The following is a 20,087-nucleotide window of genomic DNA, read 5'->3' on the forward strand; positions in this document are numbered from 1 at the left end:
TCTCCCTCTCTCCTGAACAACAACCCAGATTCCTTTATATATAAGCCTCTCCTGCTTTGTTGGATATCTTTAGTAAAGCTGTGCAAACGTAGAAAAAAAAGGTGCTCACATATGTCTTCTTCGTACTCTTTCTACCTTGCTCCCTGCCATTCGTTTAACCTGCAGCCACACCTTGTCACACAAGGTCAGACTCCCAAAAAAAAAAAAAAAACCCAAAAATGTAGAAAGTTAAGCACATTCATTCATTAAACGTTCTTATCCACTGGGCGGGAACTGTACATGTCAAGTTTTAAGTTTCTGACAATTAGCTGACTTTTTATATATTCTTTTCTTTTCTTTTTTTTTTTTTGCTTGTTTGTTTTTGAAATTGAACATTCACACAGCTTTGTTTCTTTCACCCCAAAACTTCAACTGTGTCTGAGAAAACTAACATCAAGCCAAAAAGGAAAAATTAGTGAGTACACCTCAGTGAGAGAAGGGCCAATGCCATATCAGCATCTGCTATATACACACGTATACAATTATAAAGTGTCGAGTACCCAAAGGAACAAAAAAAAAAAAAAAAAAAAGATAAAGAATTAAGACAAAATCAACAGGTCAAACAAACTCTGACATTGCAGGGCTGTGAGGGACAGGAGGCCATGTAGTTAAGCCGACAGATACATTAAGAACGGTAGTGCTTCAAAACACAAACCCTCCACCCCTCGCCATACTCTTCCTGCGAACGATGAGCTCCCGCTAAAGTGGATTCAACTCAAGCCAAACTCGTTTTTCAATAAGACAAACCACCGATTACAAAAAAACAATAACAAAAAAAAACAACAACATTTTTTTTAGAGTAAGTAACACTTCAATCAACCCCTCGCCTGATTCTTTCTGGAACAATTAAGACGGAATAAAAACGGTCTTGCATCAAAACATTGGTGAGTTTTCCTTGCATATACCATATTGTGGAAATGTTGTTTCTATGGTAACTGTACATCTCAAAGCTGCGAAAGAATAGAAAAAAAAATAGAGTTGCTGCTGGGAGGATTTGTCCTGGCTTCACTGGTACAGCAGCCAGAAGGTGCGTGACAGTCACCTCTCTCAGAGCTTGAAGGCTGTGAGGACAAAACCAATAAAAATTTAAATCAACTGCATAGTTGTTTGGTGTTTCTTTGTATCTATCATACACTTGCCTAACTGCATATGCTGATGTAAAAAAAGAAAAGAAAGAGTCTAATATAAAGAGATAAAGCCCAGAAAGTGGACGTCACGGGTGGATGATTTGAAGCGTTCTTTCCTCTTTAACAAATAAAACAAATGAAGTGCTTGCAAGTCTATTCCAATTCCTAAAGTAAAAGGAGAGAGAAATATAAAGATTAGAGATCTGTGACACCCTGATTTGGTTTATAGAGGAATAGTTAGTTGTTTTGTCTTTTTAAATTGCCTTTGCATGTTTATTTTTTTGTCTTCTCTGTCCAACGGCCTGTCTCACAGGCCGTGCAGAGCAACTGTGGCGTCCAGCAGCGTTCTGGTGGTCCCCTGCAGGCTCAGGGTCCTGTCTCTCCCCCCAGCTCCTGCAGCTGAGGACTGTGTTTGTGCTCCTCAGCAGCAGCCTCCATCTCTGCGGATGCGTCGGAGCGCCGCCGTCCCCTGATAGTGCGAGGTCCGGGCCCAGTTTCGGGGCTGGGGCTCAGAAGGCTCTGGGGGGCTTCCAGGAGCCCCGGTTCTCTCACCCGTGGTTTTCTGCCCCGGCGGGAGGGGATGCCATTGCAACCGTCCTTCTTAAGGTGGCGGTGCAGGTGATCTGAACGCACAAATGTCTTAAAGCAGCTTGAGCACTGATAGGGGCGGAGGCCAGTGTGGACACGCATGTGGTTCTTCAGGTCATAGTTGTGAGCGAAGGCGGCTCCACATTGTGTACACAGGTAAGGCTTCTCTCCTGTATGCTTTCGCATATGAACCTTGAGCTTGTCCTGCCTGAGAGGAGGAAAGACAAACAAGGCTTAAGAATACACAAAGAAAATGTCTAACATTCAAAGCAAACAGCTCACTTTTGTCTGAGTGCGGCGCGTTCAAACCGCCAGCTTCACTATTTGGTTTATGCATTAGTAAATAATTATCACCAAATTTATTACTAAATTTCACGCTTGCAAGGATCATCTTAATAGGCTTTGAATGATTTCATTTTCTTTTAATTGTCACATATTGGCTCTCCTCCAGGTCTGTGAGGGTTGCAAGTCCAGCTGAGGAGAAGTCATAAACTTTACATCTTTATCTGTGTGACCGCACACCAGAGCTTGATTGCACATTAACACAGGTCCTCTGGATACATAGTCTCAAGAGATCTCTACAATGTTGGAGCACTAAACAAAACAAAACCATAATCCTGTCTTCAAATTAATCAAGAAGAAAGAAGTTTAGGTTATCCTATTGATGAGGCCTAATTTATATTTTAAATGAGGACTTGTACAATAATATTATGGGTAAAGTAAAACATAAAAAAACAACAGATTTATTCAGCATAGATGTGCTCCAAATGTTGACCTGAATTAGAAGATTTTTTTGCAGCTCTTAAACTGAAAAATCAAAAAGGAAGTAAAAAAACTCAAAGATTTAGAATAGGAGGCGACTGCACATAAGAGTACATGCAATAAGTGGGCGTGTTGTGGGTGATCTAAAACTGATTTGATTCTGTCCATTAAAATGAGCAGATTGCAGTTTGAAAGTGTCCATAGAAGAAAGTTGAGATTCAAAGCCATAGAGATGGAGAAACTAAATAATAGTTATTGTGCATCTTAGAGCCTATTAAAAGTGCTATGAATAAAAGTAGAAAAAAAAAACTTGTACAGCTTCGTGTACGGTTATGTTTTATTTAATTAAGGGTGAAGACAATCCCTGTAGTGAAAAGATGCACACTGTCATCCCCTCAGCCCCCACCATGTCTCTTTGCAGGCTGCTGTGATTTTCTATTTTTATAAACATGCCACAATATTTAGATTCAGTCATTGTTTACATTTTGGTGTTAATTCTACATAGATTGTCTGCCATCCTGCAGCATTAATCTTTTCCAACCTACATATATGTTTTTTCTTGTTACTTTTGATGGTCCAAATATATTTACATGCGATTTGTAGCGATTCCTCCTCAGGGGCCAGAATGACTGCAGATATCTTTACATGTCAGTTTGTGACTGAATTTCAGAAGCACTAAAAAGACACAAAACTGCGGCCGCAGTTCAGTTTCTGATTTGGAAAAATGCTTTGCAGGTTGTAAATGTTTACATTTGCGTATCCTCCACCCGTGAATTTTTGCAGTTTGGTCATTAGAATATGACGCAGAAAAAATGCTCTCTGCTGCATTGAAAACGCAAATCACTCTGCACTGTCTTTGAAGAGCTGCACTGCATCTACAAACACATTTCCTCTGACATAAGAGGCCAAACCTTCCAAAGATCAGGGCCTAAGAGTAGCCATTTTTTAGAGTTTCCTAACACCACATAGATTCTAAACGTAAAACCAATCCATGAACAGAGTGGATTTTTTATTTTAGTAAAACCAACTTGATTGGCCTGGAAGAGCAACCATTTAGTGGGAAACAGGAAAATCTGCAGTTTTTCTCATTTGTGAACCGACCAGATACAAGTGATACCAGGTTGTACTGACAACTCTCACATCACTCTTTGATCTTCAGCATCTTATCCACAAATATATACTAGTCCAGGCATCAAAAGCCCGGAAAGACTATCCAACAGACAGAACACATTGCTGTCATGCGGGATATGCAAGTATTGTACTTTATACTAAATCCTACCTTCCAAACAGTCCTTTTGATTACAATATTGCTCTCACCAAACACTGGTGGTATATTAAAGGGCAGCTCTAGACCAGACACGTCTGCATTCCCCTAAACAGTGAGGCTGAATGGAATTCAATCAAGGTTTCTCTCTTTTATCCTTCTGGACCCGTCTGTCAGCAACCATCCAGGATCGCAAATCTTGGCCTTTCAGAAAACTCAGATTAGTTTTCTTCTTTAGGGGAAACATTTTTACATTAAATAAAGCTAAACATGCTAAGCGCTAAATACTGTTTTAATATCCAGTTGAATAACATTTTGGGACATATCATTGCAGCGAAACACTGCTCACTGAACTTATCAGGCTGCCTTGGCCTTCCTCTGACTCTTGTCCTTCGGTCCCCCCTTTAGCCTTTACTACCTCCCTCTAGCTTTCAAGCTCTTAAATCGTCTAACCTTCCTACACTCCAGGACAAATAAGTGCTGCTGTTAGGACAACTCCAACTGAACCCGCCTACTCACAAACACACACACTCAAACAGGGCAAATGTCTTATAAGTTATTATATTAGCTGTGATACAGGCAGCTGATTAAAGCCACAGTAACCTTTGCAGATCTGTGACCCAGACATAAAAACATTAACAAACAAAGATGAAGAGGAAACGCTCTTAATGAGGCTGCAACATTTGGACAAAATGGCCCACTGACAGAGTTGAATTATTTAAAGGATAGCAGTGATTTAATACTGTGCAAGGCAAACCCTTAACCCTGATCAAACAGGATTAAGATCACAATGCCCCCTCCTTCCCCAGTTGGTTAAATTTAGCTGGAGAGTAAATTAAGAACAGTTTTCCTCTTGCTAAAAGGGGTTTTTGATATGTTCAGATGGTAGCATCTATTTTTAAAACAAACCAACTTATTAATTGATTTAAGTAATTATTTGTAGGAAAGAGCAAGCCTTCCCAAAAAGGGAAAACCTGACGCATAGATGCAGATAAGCCACGTCTATCTGTTTCCAAAGGGACACGCAGCAGATTTTATTTGAGAAGCGAAGGAGTGACAGAGGAGGGGGTTGTGTAAATACTCTGCTGTGGGCAATAAGCAGCATAACAGCAGATCAAAAGTTCACATCACTGTATCAGAACGCCATCCAGGGCCTGCAGTCCCCCTGTGTATCAGAATACATTCTTTTATGGCCACCTTTCACAAGATAACACATTCATGGCACAGCCTTCTTTTATAGGACCCCGAAGTTAAAATTCCAGGACTTTGTCATGAGGGCTGCCAGCATAAAACTGACCTTTATAACACTCCGGCCCCCTCCCTCACAGCCCTGTGATGTTACATTAGTAGGAAATCTGTTTAGTACCTTGTCAATCCATGATCAGGGTAAACGTGGACACAAACTGCACTGCCTAATGCAAAGTTAAGGTGGTTAGCGCTAATTCTCCAGCTCTTGGCCCTGTGGTATCTCCCTCCACTAGGTCGTTTGTCCAAGACTATTAGCACATGTGACATGAGGTAGTCCCTTCATTAAATGGGCTTACCTGGTAAAGCGCACTTTGCAGATGGCGCATTCATAGGGTTTCTCTCCTGTGTGTGTTCTGATATGGCGCGGTAGCTTGCCTGCACCTTGAATGACCTTCGAGCATATGGGGCACTTCTGAAAGGCCTTAGAGCGCATCTTTCTTTCCCCTCCACCTCCTCCGGTTCCGTTTCCTCTCTCCTCGCCCACCCTCTCTCCCACCGCCGTGTGCTGGCCTGCGTTGCCTCGTGACATCCACAGCGACGGCACACTGTGCATAAGCGAAGCGGAAGCTGCGTCTTCGTGCTGCGTGCTGCTAAAATAATTCAAGTAAAATTCCATGTCGGGGTCGTCCCCGTCTCCCTGCTCCTCCCCGGCTGCTGCACGCCTCTTCTGCCTCTCAATGGAGTCCATCATTTGTTGTAGCAGGGCGCTGGCAGAACCTCCCTCCCTCACCTCCCTACAGCCGTCCTCCACTTCTGTCTCCTGCCGAGACTCGGAGGGGAGGTAGAAGTGGCCGTTCTGAGATGAAGGGTAGTATGAGGACCCCAGGTTGACTCCATTGCCCTTAACTGCCTCTTCATCTTCCTCTTCATCCTCATCCTCTTCCTCTGGCTCTTGTGCATGGGGCTGTGACAAGGCCAGGGCCAGGGGGGAGTAGTACTCTCCGGGGCCAGCAGGAGTCCCATTGCTGGGGGTGCTACCGTTACCATGATTAAAGTGCAGGTGTGTGGGCAGTTCCCTGAGCTCTGGCGTGCTGCAGCTGCTGCTCCAGTGCGCCCCTCTCTGGAAGTACTCCAGGTACTCCCGGGCTCGGTTTCGGTTCCCCTGCTCCTTGACTCCTCTGCATTTCCCCTCTTCGTCTTCGTCTCTTCGCTCACTGCCCGCCTGTTGGGATAAGAAAGGAAAAGTGAGTCTGGGAAGGGAAGATTTGCATTAATGAAAGTGAGTGCAAACCACCAGCTAAGAAGAAAAGAATAACGCATTTGAAGCATTCAAAAAAGAATACAATCATAAAAAAACTATAAACATAAAACGAAGTGCAAACCTCTAGAAAAGGTCATATTTTTATGAAACAATAGAACAGCGGAGCCAGTTGGATGACAAACTGCGATGTTAAAAGCTAACGGTAAAATAAAAACCCTACGGCGGAGACTGGAACCAGACGAATTTCACCTTCCATGAGCAGAAGCATATAACTGAGGAATGTTGGCTGTTCTTTCTGTTTCAGAGAGCTAGACGTTCATGTGTTCAGTGGTCATTTTGGACTTTGATGGATCTGGTTCTTTTACTCCAAAATCAGTGGAGAGGAATCCAGTGTCAGTTAGTCCCTGCCATAAACAGACGTGTTGTTGAAAAAATAAAAAAGGACAAACTGATCAGAGCTAACTTCATCAGAAACTGAAAATGTTGCCTCGACATTGACTGTTTTTATCACTGACCCCCTCTGTGCTTTAAAAAGTTCTTGTTTGGGAAATGTTGAGCTAAAATGTCAGAATTAGCGTTAAGTTCGAGGCTTTATAGAATGGCTCAAAACACTTTGGCTTAGAACATATGCAAATTGAACCGGACGCAAATTGGACCAAAACAAGGCTTTGTTTTGGTCCACTCAATAAAGCCTCGAACTTAACGCTAATTCTGACATTTTGAATTGAAAAAGCTCCCTTGATGGGAAGCAAAACCTCTTCAAACTTGGAAACAAAGTCCAGTAGATTTTTAACTTCTTTCAAATGACTATGACCTGGATGACTGAGAATCCTCACCAGCAGATTCTGAGGAATACAGAAAATGCTATTTAACACTGCTAACCTCTACAGATAATTGCAAATACAAAATCTATTCATTTAATTCCATCTTTCTTTCAAAGCAGTCAAACCAACTTTTACACAAACAGCTCTCTCTCTCTTACTCAGCTGGACACCGGCTTTCCTCCCGGGTCACATGATTTATGGCCGCCTACAGCACTATAAACTAAAAAAGAAATATTTTGAACAACAGAAATCTGAATTATATAAAACCTATACTGAAGGGCTGAACATTTACACAAACAAAAAAATCAATAAAACATACATATCCACCAACAGCTGACTGCAGCATGAATGATTTGCCGTTCCACAGGCGAACATCCCTGCTGCAGTTGAAGATGTTGTACGGTGCTGTGTCTGTAGTCTGTGAAGGAGCACGCTGTGCTTCAGCAAATGTTGTTGGCTCAGCATGAGTAAGTGTTAAACTAACTCCAAGCTGTGGGTGTGTGTTTGGCATAGTGAGAGGCACTGATACAGGCCATGATGTAAGGCTGTTTATGCTGACTGTTTTTTTGAGGTGGGTGCCATGATGACTGTATGCATTATTTTCAATGTGGATGGTCTAAAGGAAGTAGCTTCCCCGTTCAAACCGCCTAAAACAATAAGTTTTTTCAAACTTGTTTTTAAACGATTGGCCATTAAAACTGTACACATGAAATATATAAAGCAAGTAGTGCATGTCTATTAAGTCGCAACCTCAAAAATCCTTCCAGCAGGAGGAAAATGGTGCATTAAAAGTCAAGACCTAAATCCAACCGGGTGGGGTCTGTTCATCTATTCCAAGACATTAAAAGTCCCATTTATGTATATTATTTCATAAATAAATAGAACTGTGTGTTGGTCACATTTAATCCAGATAAACACATTAAAGGTATTTTGGAGGATTTTCACAAATTTTTTAAAAGATTCGCCCTCTCCACTTAAAAAAAAATGCAAATGCACAATCCTGTACCCGTTCAAAGACTATTAAACGTGTGTGAAAGCATGCATGAGCCAGTTTCTCTTTGTGCGCGCTCTTTTTAAAAGTTGCAATTCTCATAGCTCATACAAGCTAACTGTGTCCAAACGTCCACCCAACCCCTAAATCCCTCAATCACTATATAGAGCGGGGGCTATATAGTGGACTTAAAAGCGAACTTAGTTAACTGACCGTTCGGACAGATGATCACTACTGTTTGCTCCCCGTTGGTCATGCAACTCCTCCTCCACTGTGTGGAGCTTGCCATCTTTGTTATTAGTCGCCCTTCTTGGGTAGTGACAGCCTATGGCGGCAGCGGGTCTCTGTGAAAGCAAATCCCACAATGCTTTGCGAGGAGAACTCTCCACGCAAAGCATTCCGGAATATATCTGTCTCTTCTGAGGCCTTTCTTTTCTTCTAATACACTTCATAGATACTTTTTCTCTTACGACCCTCAAGCATTTCAAATCAAACCTCGGTGGGAAAGGTGAACTTCAATGACTGTCTGAAACTGTAGCTAACCACACACACACCTGAAAGTGTGCATGCGCAGAAAAAGATAACTAATGGGCGAGCACATTGGACGGCATTACATAAACATATCACCAGAATAATTGACAATTAGGAGGACCACTTATTTAGATGATCCACCAGGAAATAACAGATCGTCTTCTATACCTTTAAAGTATCTGGTTGTATGGTTGTGTTCAGCTGTAAAACTTTGTAGTGTTTTTGCATCTAAAGCTAAAGTTGCAGATAGTGGGTATACAACCTTTATCAACAATTTTTTGTTTTTTTAAAGATGTCTCACCGGCGGGGAGAGCACTTTGGTGTCCAGCAGGTGAGTACAGACATCCTGGACAGGAGAGATTTCCAGGAGGCGTGCAGCAGCAAGGATGTCAGCAATACTGCTGTGACTGACAGTCAACGTCGCCGTGTAGGCGAAATCCAGCAAAGCTCCCAGGGCCTCCGCTGGAACAAAGTCGATGTTGTAGATGTTCTGTTGGTCGGCGGCGATCCCCGAAGTGAAGAGTTTGTGGAAGTAAGAGCTGCAGGATGCGAGGACAGAGCGGTGAGCCGGAAACTCCTGGTCCTGGGTGACTAAGAGCACATCACAAAGGAGGCCGCTGAGCCTCTGCTTGTTCAGGCTGCCCAGGACGTCTGCGCTGTGTTCAGGGAAAGGGATCCCCACAGGACCTTCCTCTGCCTCTCCTGCTCCTCCTCGCCTTCCCCCGCCCCCAGTGCTTGTTATACCCCGGAGCCGCCTTCCTCCTCTCCCACCGGCCCCTGACGACATCTTCCACCAGCCTGCCGCCGAGCCGCCAAGCACAGCCCCCACCCGTGTATCCGTCCTGCCGTCTGTCTGTCTGCCTATCTGAAATAAAATAACAGATAGATAAAAGATTCGTCAGTCAGTTTTTCATTTTTCGATAGTAAAGTGAGAGGAATATTGTTTGAATGGGACAGAAATCTGCAAAATTAGATCCACACATTACTAAACATTTTTAACATTAAATAAAATCCAAGAACAAGGGAAATTAATCCAATCAAAGAATATAGGCAGTATTTATTACAACCTGGTTAAAACCTTAATAAACCAGCTGTGAGAAAGATCTACAAGGGATGAAGAAGCAAGGATGTAAATACAAAAAATTTTGACATTTTGCTCATATTATCTTTATATGCTTTTTATTACCCTGCACAATATGCAGTTAAAGATACGGAAACAATAACTAATCTATTCATAATTAGAGATGCACTAACCACGCAGTTTGTGGCTTTTTTCTTCTCTCTAAGGACTATGGCAGCTAGATCGAAAATGAAAAAAGTCCTGAGAGTTATCTGTTAGAGGCCATAGGTCTGATTCAACAGAAATGTAAAGGATTAAAAGATAATCTCTCTATGTGCATCAAACCCTTATCTAATTTCTTTAACTCTGAAAATGGCCTCAAAATTAATCATTTGTTTGACACCAGATTTTTTTTTACATTAAACATCATTCAGGTATGATAACAGAGAAAAAATATAGAATTTCCCTAATACATTTTGTAATATTAAATGATTAATAATTTTTTAACTAACTCTTAAATATCCTAACATGTCATTCGTAATGACATGCTCCCTAATAATTCAACTTATGAAGTAGGCTTGAATCAAGATCTGTCCCCGTCTGACCTGAAACTGAACTTCAGTGTGAATATTTTACATATCGCTCCTTTCAGCCGGACTGGAGAGCCTTGAGACAAGAGTCTTCAAGCCATATGGTAACACCAAAGCTCTGCACCTCGTGACAGATTCTGATGTATTTTGAAAGAGGTAAAAAGAGACTACTCTTACTCTTACTAATGGCAAAACAGATAGATGACTAAGTGTGAAACATTAGTTACTTGCAGTGCATATGGGAAATGGGAGAATCATAAAGATATTTATGTATTTCATGTGTGCAGGTGGCTGGGTGCCTGTTTCCTTGCATACATGAATACATCTACGGAAGACATCAAGAAAGAGGTCGTGGAGGACAGATAAGCAGAGGGGATCAGAGTGCATGCTGGGAGCTGGGTTTGTGTAGCCTATGCACTCTATGACAGTTGAGAGTGAGGAAGGAAAGTGGAGGAACACGAAGAGAGAGGAGGGTTAGGGGATGTGGAGAAGCCTGCAAAAGGCAGACCCTGTGGAAAAAAAAAAAAAGAGAAAGAGTCGACAGGAGGAGGAAGAGAACGTACGGCGAGTGGGAAAGGAACAACATTAAAAAGGGAGGTTGTCAATCCGGTCTGAGCTAGTTACCCCACCCTGCACTGCGTGCCAAGTTTCGGAAAAGGCCTGTCCCCTCGCTCACGTGTGTTTTTCTGTGCATGTGTGTTTGGTGGGAATTAAAATAAATCGACTGAAGCTTAGGCAGTGGGGGGGTGGGGGTGGGTTTGGGCAGAGCGGTCCATCCTCGATTTCTCAGTCACACGATTGAATACAGTAACATCAATAACACCAAAATCACACACATACAGAAACGCACACGACACCCACCCTGTCCAGCTCCCCTCCTCCCCCCCCTCGTCACCATCTGCCAGGCAGACCCAGCGGGGGGGCGAGGCTGAGCGGTTGTTGCGTTAAATGGTTTGTTCTCTACAAGCTTCAAATGACAAGATTCCTGGCGATCAATCCTCCTGGTATGTTCGAATGCTGCACCTCATCACCAAACCTGCCTAACCTGGCTGCCCCTCCTCTTTTAATAGAGTTTGCCCTCTTTCTTCAGCCCCATCCTCTGCCCTGTTATGCTTTGTTTTATCCTCTGTAAGGAAACACCTATCTGCGTCCACACCTGTAAAGTCAGACACTTCATAATTCGATTTATCCTTCCCTCTGTGCGTAGGAGCCCATAAGGGCTGAGGAGGTGTGTCGCCTTCACATCAGTTCCTAACTGGGTCAAAGTTTGCTTAATTGAGCCAAAAGTAATAATGAAGATAACATTTAGATAAAAAGCTGTACGCTCAGAGGATAATGATAGAACAGTTTGCCCAGCTTTGCTAAGTGTGATTACCAGTAAAATGTCAGCCGACTTTAAGGCATCAGTTGGTTTCCAGTGTTCAGATGAACCAACTTTTGGCTTTAAAACCACTAAACTGCTACATCTTAATGTTACTGCAGTTTAAAGTCCATTTAAAGTGACGCCAACATTAGAGTGATGACTACAGGTAGAGTTTGTTGTTGGGCAACAAATGACATCCGTTTGTTATTATTGTGTTGCTCTAGAAATGGCACAGCTTGTACAGGGGAATTATCTCAATCTTACAGAAATACAATAAAAAAAACAAAATCATGAACAGGACCAGTTCTCCTGTCCTTTTAAAAAGGAACTCTAGTTCATGATGTAGTAAGATTTTGATTATCACGTTGCCTGCTGTTGTAGTAAAGTGGCCTTTTTGGTGATGGTTTTATTTTCATGATAGTATTTGCTTTTAATGCTACTGATATGGGAACTCAGTCTGATATCAGCCAAGAACTGAATATCGGAATATATCCTCCTGCCTTTAAGATCCCCAATATCAGAAAACTCATAGATACACTTCACTTCTGTCTGCTTCAGTTTATGGTGAATAAGAAATGGGTCAGTTGATCTAATGTCTAATTTTATTAAGTATTAATCTCTTTTTGATAAATACAACTTTAAAAAGCTTTCTCTATCATTCCATATTATAAAAAAAGCAATAAAAGTGTATAATTAATGCAGATATTGTATTGGGTTGATATCTGTATCAGTCAATACTCAAAGCTGCGATATCAGTTTTGTATCTGAACCAAAAAAATGTATGGGAACACCCATATTTGCTTTTGCTGGGTGTACGGAGTTATAGGTTTATGGTAATAAACAATAGGTACTATTTCAGATATTTCACTTTGATAATCCTCACAAGAAATAACAACAAAATATCATAATAACACTATTTCCACACATACAGTACGCAGAAAGGGAAACCGTCTGACTTTAAAAGAAATGATTATAATAATAATGAACTTGATAAATAAAAGTTACACTTTGTCATAAATGTAAATGTGTTGGAATAAATGTTACCTTTTGTCTTTTTACAACATCTTTGCTTTAACCTTCAGTGTTAACTCTGATACAGTAAAGTGGGATGTTTTTAATCAAGGTTGTCGTCCCATGAGAACAGTGGCTGCACAGTTTGTCTTTGTGTCTCTTAAATCATATCATTGTGGACAGTTGACCACATAGGGTCTGAGAAAACGGCCAATGATTCTAACAGAGCTCTACTCAAAACAATCTGTCAGCCATGGCATAAGCTAATTTACTACCCCAACCCTCATCTGCATAAGTTAAGGGAGGAGAGAGAGATATGACACAGTAGGCAAAGAGAATGGGATGAGATAGGAAGGAAGAGAAAAAGAAAGGGAATCCATATGGCTCCCCGTCGTGTCCTTTGCAGGTGGAAACAGATCTCTGAGAGCCGCATCCAGAGCCGAGCCGACCTGCTTTCCTTTAGCAGGGCAGCTCTACAGCACCTGCTCTGAACCAGGCTTTGCTGCAAGGCTGCGAACCGCGCTACTGTATCCCCCCCATTTGCCCAGAGTTGACCCCGGGTCATGGCTTTGCGAGGTAAAGACGTTGAGCTGACGAGGAGATAAAACTCACACAGGCACGAACATGCATGCGCACACACATAAAATCTGATTCAGCGCCAGAGAAGGGACTGCTCTTCAAGCAGGAGCAACCTGTCCCTAAACAAACCTGCACAGAACACAGAGAAAGAGGAAACATGGAGCCACAAACCTGATCCTGACACCTCCTCATGGCTTGAAACATTCCTTATCACTAATTCATGCCTGTGGGTGACAAGGCCAGCAATCTAGCACAAAGCGGCAGCGCAGCTGTCCGTGTACGCTGTGTTCCACTTTCAGGGAAGGGCCCTCTCCTCAGTGATCGGGCCACGAGCGCCCGGGCCTGCTTTGCAAGTCAAACAACCGCCTCAACTTGAGGGCCGACCCATCCCATCACCACCCTCATCTCATTCAGCTCTTCCGCAACATCTCTTCGCCCCCTCCCAAATATCCGTCCGACGCTGTTGTGTAAGAGACGTTTCTGTTTTTCCAGGTTTTTTTTTTTTCCCCCCTTTTTAATCAGTTGACCGAACACGACATGTATCAACATCTGCACAGAGACAGTTGGAGCCAATTTGCTTGTCGCAGACTGTCAAATGAGGCGGGAGTTACCAGGAATGGTTTTTATTTTGGCTGACATGTATCGTTCTGTGGAACCTCTCGAAAATATCCGCGCTGGATGTCTCTCAATCTTTGCCTGACACATACCAGTCATTCTTAGATGCAAGCAAACAAACTGTTAACTGTGTGTAACCCAGATGTTTCGCACATAACGAAATAAACAGATTAGAAACATTTATAAAAAACTCACAACCAATCCCCCCCCCCATTATCTTTCTCTTTTCACTTTCTAGTTCCTTAAATCTAATGAGAGAATCTACATCATGGCTAATACTAATTTAAGAAGTTAAAATATAGTGAAATGTGTCTATTTCAGAGAAGTACTAAATAGGCACAGGCCAGTCAGATATTCTCATGGTATGAAAGATACCAAAGTAACAAACTGATTACACATTTATAACAAAGAGCATGATCTAAATGGCAAAAACTGTCCCGACTGATGCTCTAATAAAATCTTTGACAAAATAAACGTGAAACAACAATTAAATTAGATCTTTTTTTCTTTTGTAGAAATTATTCATGAATTACACAAGGTTTTCAGAGGCTTTTATGTTTGTATGAGTGTGGAGAAAATATGGAGACCTTTTCCCACGGATCTAGAAGGATCCACTATGAAGTGTGAGTAGTTTTACCCTGGGGTGTGTTTGTGTGTGTTGGATTTTGAGTAACTGCCACTGCTCAGTGACTCGTTGTTGGCCAAAGTGGAAGGAAACCTGATTGGCCGCGTTAGGAGCAAATCAGGAAATAGGCTAGGGTCTGATAAAAACCTAAAGTTGCATGGGCTGGTCGAGGCTTGGCAGCTTTCACTAGAAACTAACCAGGAAGCACTGCCAAAACACAGAGCCAGTGAGAAGGCGGTGGGCGAGACAGGGAGTTAAACTCGCAGGCTCGCTCTTAACTTTAGAGCAAATTGGGGCCAAAGAATCTGGCTCAGATGTCAATGATAAACTCAGGATGAATTACTGTTAGACCTGGAATAACCTGCTACAGTAAGAGGAAAGGTAACCACATTCAGGCTGGGGGGGAGGACAGGGGCTGGTTGAGCAACAGCACAGGTGTCATACTGTTAAGCAGAAAATGACTTTTCAACTCATTTGTAGAAACAAACATGCTCAAATAAACACCCTGGGACTCGTCTAAAAGTTGCAAGTTTGCTTTTTATAAGACAAACAAATAAAAATTAAGTTCAGAGGACTAAAAAAAGGTCTGGTTTGGGGTATTAAGCGGTTACCTACAAGAGATAGCACTAATGGCGTCATCATTAAGTTTAAATAGAGTTGGAAAGATGCCTAATAAGGACCAAAACCACAACGGATAGTAGTAAAAGCTATTTTAAGAACCTTTAAACTACTTTCATGTTTAAATTAAACAGCAATCCACGGAAATGCAGAGAGGAAATGGAGGTAGTGTGTCAATAATCTTTGTTTGTAACGAATAGAGCATGTAAAGCAATTCCAGCAAAAGTAACTATGTAATAAAAAGGAAAGCAGTATAAAAATGGGTGAAACAGCATCCAGTTAAACTGCTGTCATATGTTTAAATTTTACACCAGTGCACTTTTATTATCAGGCAATAACCGTGACTGGAAACACCTTAGATGTTCAATGCTCAGCAAATGCTTTCCTTAGGAAGATGTTTGCTTCTGCGCTGCCTCCAACTTTCATTCCTCTTGTAAATAATCATCAGCTTCTGTGTACAAAACGACTCAGTGCAAACGTCACGACAATTTAAAGGTTTATAAAACTGCAATCGACTAAGCCACAATGGAAGTTGTCCATGGTGTCCAAAGTCGGCTTTAGACTGGGCCTTCTCTTGGCCAGCCCTAATTCCAACTTTATAACCAACCAAACTGGAATAATACTAAAATAAGATGCTATACTGCTGGTAAAATCCCACCTGCCCATAAAGCTTTAAAGGAATTCCACTTGAGAACTTAAATAAAGGGGTATGTAGTGTTTTTCATACAGCTTTGGGGTTATTACAGGTGGAAACAGACATAATGAAACATAATTTGCTCCTTTTATGTTTTTTTAATGAAAGATTACACAAGCAAACATGCATTACAGTTTTGTCCTTTTCTCTTATAATTTCATATAATAACTTAGCATTTCTTGACAACCTGCTCATGTTGCAAAACACATGGCGCTAAGAAAGCTCCTGTCAAGCAGTTTCAGTGGTCAAGCAGTGAGCAATGGAAGCACAGCTCTACGCATGCCCAGCCGACAGGGAAGGAGGACTTCCTGTGAGCCTGTGGCAGGCGTGTAACAGAACCCGCTCTGTTATCAGATGACCAGCTCTTCTCTTGCTCTGTCTCCCTGTCCGTACTGTCTGACCCCCCCCCCCTTCTTTTCCTCTCATCTGTTGCTCTCATCTCATCATTGCTCCATCTCTGTCTCAGACTGTGAACTGCATAGTATCCACCACATCACCCACTTCCCCTTTCCACTGCTGAGGAGGCAAAGCTGTTCGGACCCACCCACCTCCCCATGTCTCGCCATACTTTAATGCAACCCACACATTGTCTTTCTCTTGTTTCACTGCAAACCAAGTAACTCCATCAGCGAGCAGACAGTGTCAGGCTGGTCCCATATCCGCCTCCCTTGGCCTCCCCACAGGCTTTATTCTCATTAAATCAATAATTGGGGGTGTTTTTTTGGTAAATATCATAAACATCTCTACCTTCTATTTGAACACAAAGAAAAAAACAAGCATCCAACTCTAAAAATTCTTATGATGGAGGTAGAGCCTTTGCTCCTTTTTGAAAACATCCCAGGCTTCACTCTCTTACTCTTAATTTGATCAGGTTGTGTTGAACTCTGCACAATAAATGTCCCAGAAGAGAACAGAAGAAGCCCCTTTACTGCCCCTGGTCTTCAGCATAACAACAGAAAAACAACAGAGAGGGGTCTGTCTGTCTAGCCAGGCTGGAAGCTGTGGTATATTAAGCAGCTGACCAGGGGAACCAAACATCATGGAGGGGAAGTGAAGCTGCATTCAATAAGAAAGAGGCAAATGAAACAACTCCAACTGTAACGTTTGAAAGCTTTATGAATGCCTTCATGTCAAAAAAAAGGCGGCATAAAAATTCTCCTCATAAAAAAACAACAACTATCTACTGTAGAAAGCCATTTTAACACATGGATAAACCTTTAAACAAACAATATGACAGCAACATGTATCCTACTGTATACTGCCAGCTTTTTATTCTGAAAGAAAGCCTCAAACTGCCACGGCGACATCACACAACCTGTCCTCTCGGTCTGCCTGAACCTGCTAGTTTTGGGCCATCGTGGTGCAGGCACAAACATACAGGAATATCAAACTGTATTCAGCCTCACCGCCAAATTGATGGGTGGTGTCTTGGACCTGCCCACAGTCACTGAAGTCCCCTGCAATTCCTCTGGAGTCTATTGTTGGTAACACAGACGCGCACGTACGTACACACGCACTCACGCATACAAACACATATGGCGTCCTAGTTTAACCTCTTGCTGGAATTCACTAGAAATAACCGCGCTCTTCATCCATAGGGTAAAGCACATACAGAGGACTGTATTCACAGTAGCTAGTCTATTTTGTGAGCCTGAAATGAACAAGAAAAAGTGCTGAACTTCATTTACAGCAGCAGTGCAAAAAAGGTTCTCATAAAATGGGCGTACAGTGCTCTTCACTTACCCTCTCCATGCCCACACATTTGTAAGAACGGGTTCGACAAGTATGCAAAGCCAAAAAAGAAAAAGGAAAAAAAAAAGCATCTGGTTATCGAGGAAGACAGTGAGGGTTGCTGTGAAGTTTTGAAACCACTGGCTAAAAAAGCAAGTGTTACATGGCGGCAAAAGAGATTACAATCTGCTTTAAACAAGATGCTGGCGAGGATGGGAGAGATGAGCGGTAAAGAGTGAAGGCATGTCATGAGATTGAGCATGGTTTGAACGACTGAAATCAATCTGTGAACACTAATGCTCTTTGGGGATGGTAACACAAAGTTCCCAGAGCTTAAGTTTTGCAATAATATTGCCCAGACTCAGTCGAAGCAATCTGCTCTGCTGGAAGGAGGAGGGGGGGGGATTCAGCTGTCACAAGATGTCACCTGTTCTCCGCCTCATTAAGGCGAGATGCCGCTTTAGTTTAGTTTCTAAAACTATTACTCAACACCTGTGTCCCTGGAGCTATCAGGTGCAGCTCAGCCAAGTATCTCCCTCTGGCTTACCCCTCAAGAAGCAGAGGTACAGTATATGCAAATAACATTAGAAACAGATCTATTTAACTGAGCACATCTTAACAGAATCAAGACAACACATAAAGAATTCAATGTCCAAAGTTAAGAAAGCCAACTTTAACAGATAATCAATGTAGCACCTGACCCCTCAACTCCTGCTCTGCCTTCAAGCGGGTCAAGAACTCTGAGGTCTGTTAAGACACATTGGTGTTTACCTCCCATGCTTGCCTTCCATCTCATCTAAATCCCAGCCTAAAGACATAGTGTGTGTGTGGATGTCTTTGTAATGCTCACCAAATAGGCAGAAAATGTTTCTCGGGACCTCTTTGCCTTCCCCTGCTTTGCCGGCCAGCTCTGCTGCCTGTGTCTCTGGGCAGGGCTAGAGCATTACCAGGCAGGAAACTTGTGAGTGGCCCTAGTCATACAGGCAAGCCCTTGCCTGATCCCACACAGACACCTACCCGCCCCCATCCCATCCACCACCACCCTCTATTTTCAGCCCACAACTCTGCTCCTGCATCCCCTCACTTCATTGGCTTCACAGCGGCTCACTCACCACACCTCCTCGCAGAGATAGGCTGACGGCAGTTCCCTTTCCTCCATGGCCGAGGGCAAGGCACTCTGGGATATGGAGGCTGAAACCCAATGTCACCTGGTTCCCACAGCCCCAGCTGCGGACTACGAGTCCCAGCTTCCCTCTCTGCCCTCACCACCCCCACTATCTCCAAGCTTGCTCTAACGTAAGCAACCCAGGGCTGAATTATACACTACAGTGTGTTGCTAGAAGCCTGCAATGTATTAAAGTACAGAGCAGCCATCAAACAGGGCAGAGCACTGTGGGAGGAAAAAACAAAACAAATTTCAGCCCAGACTGTCAGGACAGCACTGAAACATCGGCCGCACGCTCTTTCATCAGCTCAGTGCTCTTGGGTCGTTCAGACACACTTGAAACTCCTGACCTAAATTGACTCACCCCTCCTCTAAACAACCCAATGCCACCCAGACATGCTTTGCACATCCAGCACACCCTGCAATGAGTGCCTGTCCCTGTAATGTCCTGTAAAGTTGCTGCCACTGCTTGTAGCTAGTTCAGTACCATTATTTTTTTGCTTCCTCCTTCTCCTCTGACACCTCCCTCTCTCCCTCCTCCTCTTCCTCCTCTAAGTGCTTCCACCTGCCTGAAAAGTTCATGTTTTGATCACGTCCTATGAACTTTATCACAAGATTCTTCAGAGGTAAACAGCTCTACAGAGGACATATCTAAGGGAAATTTAAAAAAAATGGAACCTTGACTAGGGGCTGCTGCTGCTGCAACCCACCTCACCTCTCTGGTCACCCCCCCCCCAACCCTGCTCTCCATTCTGGCTCCCCTCCCTCAGTCCTCCCTCTCTCCTCTGCCTGCTCCCACCCCCCTGAGCTCGACAGGCCCAGGGCAGGCAGAGGAGGGGATGACAGGTCGCCTTCAGCTCACCTGTGATGGCCGTGATGGTGCTTGTTGTGGGTATCTCAGCCCTCTCCTCTCCTCCTCTCCAGAGCTCTCTATCTCCCTCTCACTGTGGTGCAGCTTAAAGCCCCTGTATGCGCTAACCAAGCAGCAGCAGATCAACTCAATTCCCTTCCTGGTTTCTGGAGGGCAAAGAGGTCCCTCCCTTTTCTCTCTCTTTCTCTCACACACACTCACACACACACTCTCTCTCTCTTAAAGACACAGTACCCTCTGTCTCCCCCCTCCTCCTCCTCCTCCTCCCCCTGCCAAGATGAAAGTAAGGTGGGAAACACTTAGTACTGAAAAGCAGGCAGTTGTCATAATCCTAAATTGAACCAGATTTTGACACAAATCATTAACCCCTGCCTGCCCAGTGGGTTCTTCCATTGGGGCTGTCATCTGCTCTAATCTGACATTTGTCTATGGACTCTGGGGTTAAAACTGAGTGTGACTCCTCTCTACTCCTATGCAAGTCGCACCCACCCATTCAATCGCCTGAGGTCATAATGTCCCACCCTGAAAGCAAGCCCTGGCACATTCCAGCACACACATACACACACACACACAGCAGGGGCTGCCAGCAG

The 20,087-nt window shown here is 43.2% G+C and overlaps 1 protein-coding gene across 4 annotated transcripts; it reads right to left on the bottom strand.

The window, feature by feature from the left end:
* Positions 1–383: 383 nt before the first annotated feature.
* zbtb7a (zinc finger and BTB domain containing 7A) lies at positions 384–19,626 on the bottom strand. Of its 4 annotated transcripts, none has more exons than XM_015382668.1 (4): positions 19,489–19,626; positions 8,877–9,440; positions 5,325–6,190; positions 384–1,962 (listed from the first exon to the last, which is right to left on the bottom strand). In XM_015382668.1, the coding sequence occupies exons 2-4, from the start codon at positions 9,360–9,362 to the stop codon at positions 1,533–1,535; spliced, it is 1,782 nt and encodes a 593-aa protein (XP_015238154.1). In that variant the 5' UTR covers positions 9,363–9,440; positions 19,489–19,626; the 3' UTR covers positions 384–1,532. The 4 variants fall into 4 exon arrangements, with proteins under 4 accessions (XP_015238154.1, XP_015238153.1, XP_015238151.1 ...); XM_015382667.1 differs by having other exon boundaries at positions 8,877–9,436; positions 19,489–19,589; XM_015382665.1 differs by lacking the exon at positions 19,489–19,626 and adding an exon at positions 18,312–18,419.
* Between the last annotated feature and the right edge of the window lie 461 nt (positions 19,627–20,087).

Source organism: Cyprinodon variegatus, unplaced genomic scaffold (assembly GCF_000732505.1).
Source record: "Cyprinodon variegatus isolate N-32 unplaced genomic scaffold, C_variegatus-1.0 Scaffold261, whole genome shotgun sequence".
NCBI lineage: Eukaryota > Metazoa > Chordata > Actinopteri > Cyprinodontiformes > Cyprinodontidae > Cyprinodon > Cyprinodon variegatus.

Bases quoted from the DNA above. Each gene is read 5' to 3' on its own strand.
- zbtb7a (XM_015382664.1), bottom strand. From the start codon at position 13,382: ATGTTTCAAGCCATGAGGAGGTGTCAGGATCAG. The intron at 9,441-13,349 runs GTTTGTGGCTCC...ATTTTATTTCAG, and splicing joins TGAGGAGGTGTCAGGATCAG to ATAGGCAGACAGACAGACGG. The intron at 6,191-8,876 runs GTGAGACATCTT...TTATCCCAACAG, and splicing joins CCAAAGTGCTCTCCCCGCCG to GCGGGCAGTGAGCGAAGAGA.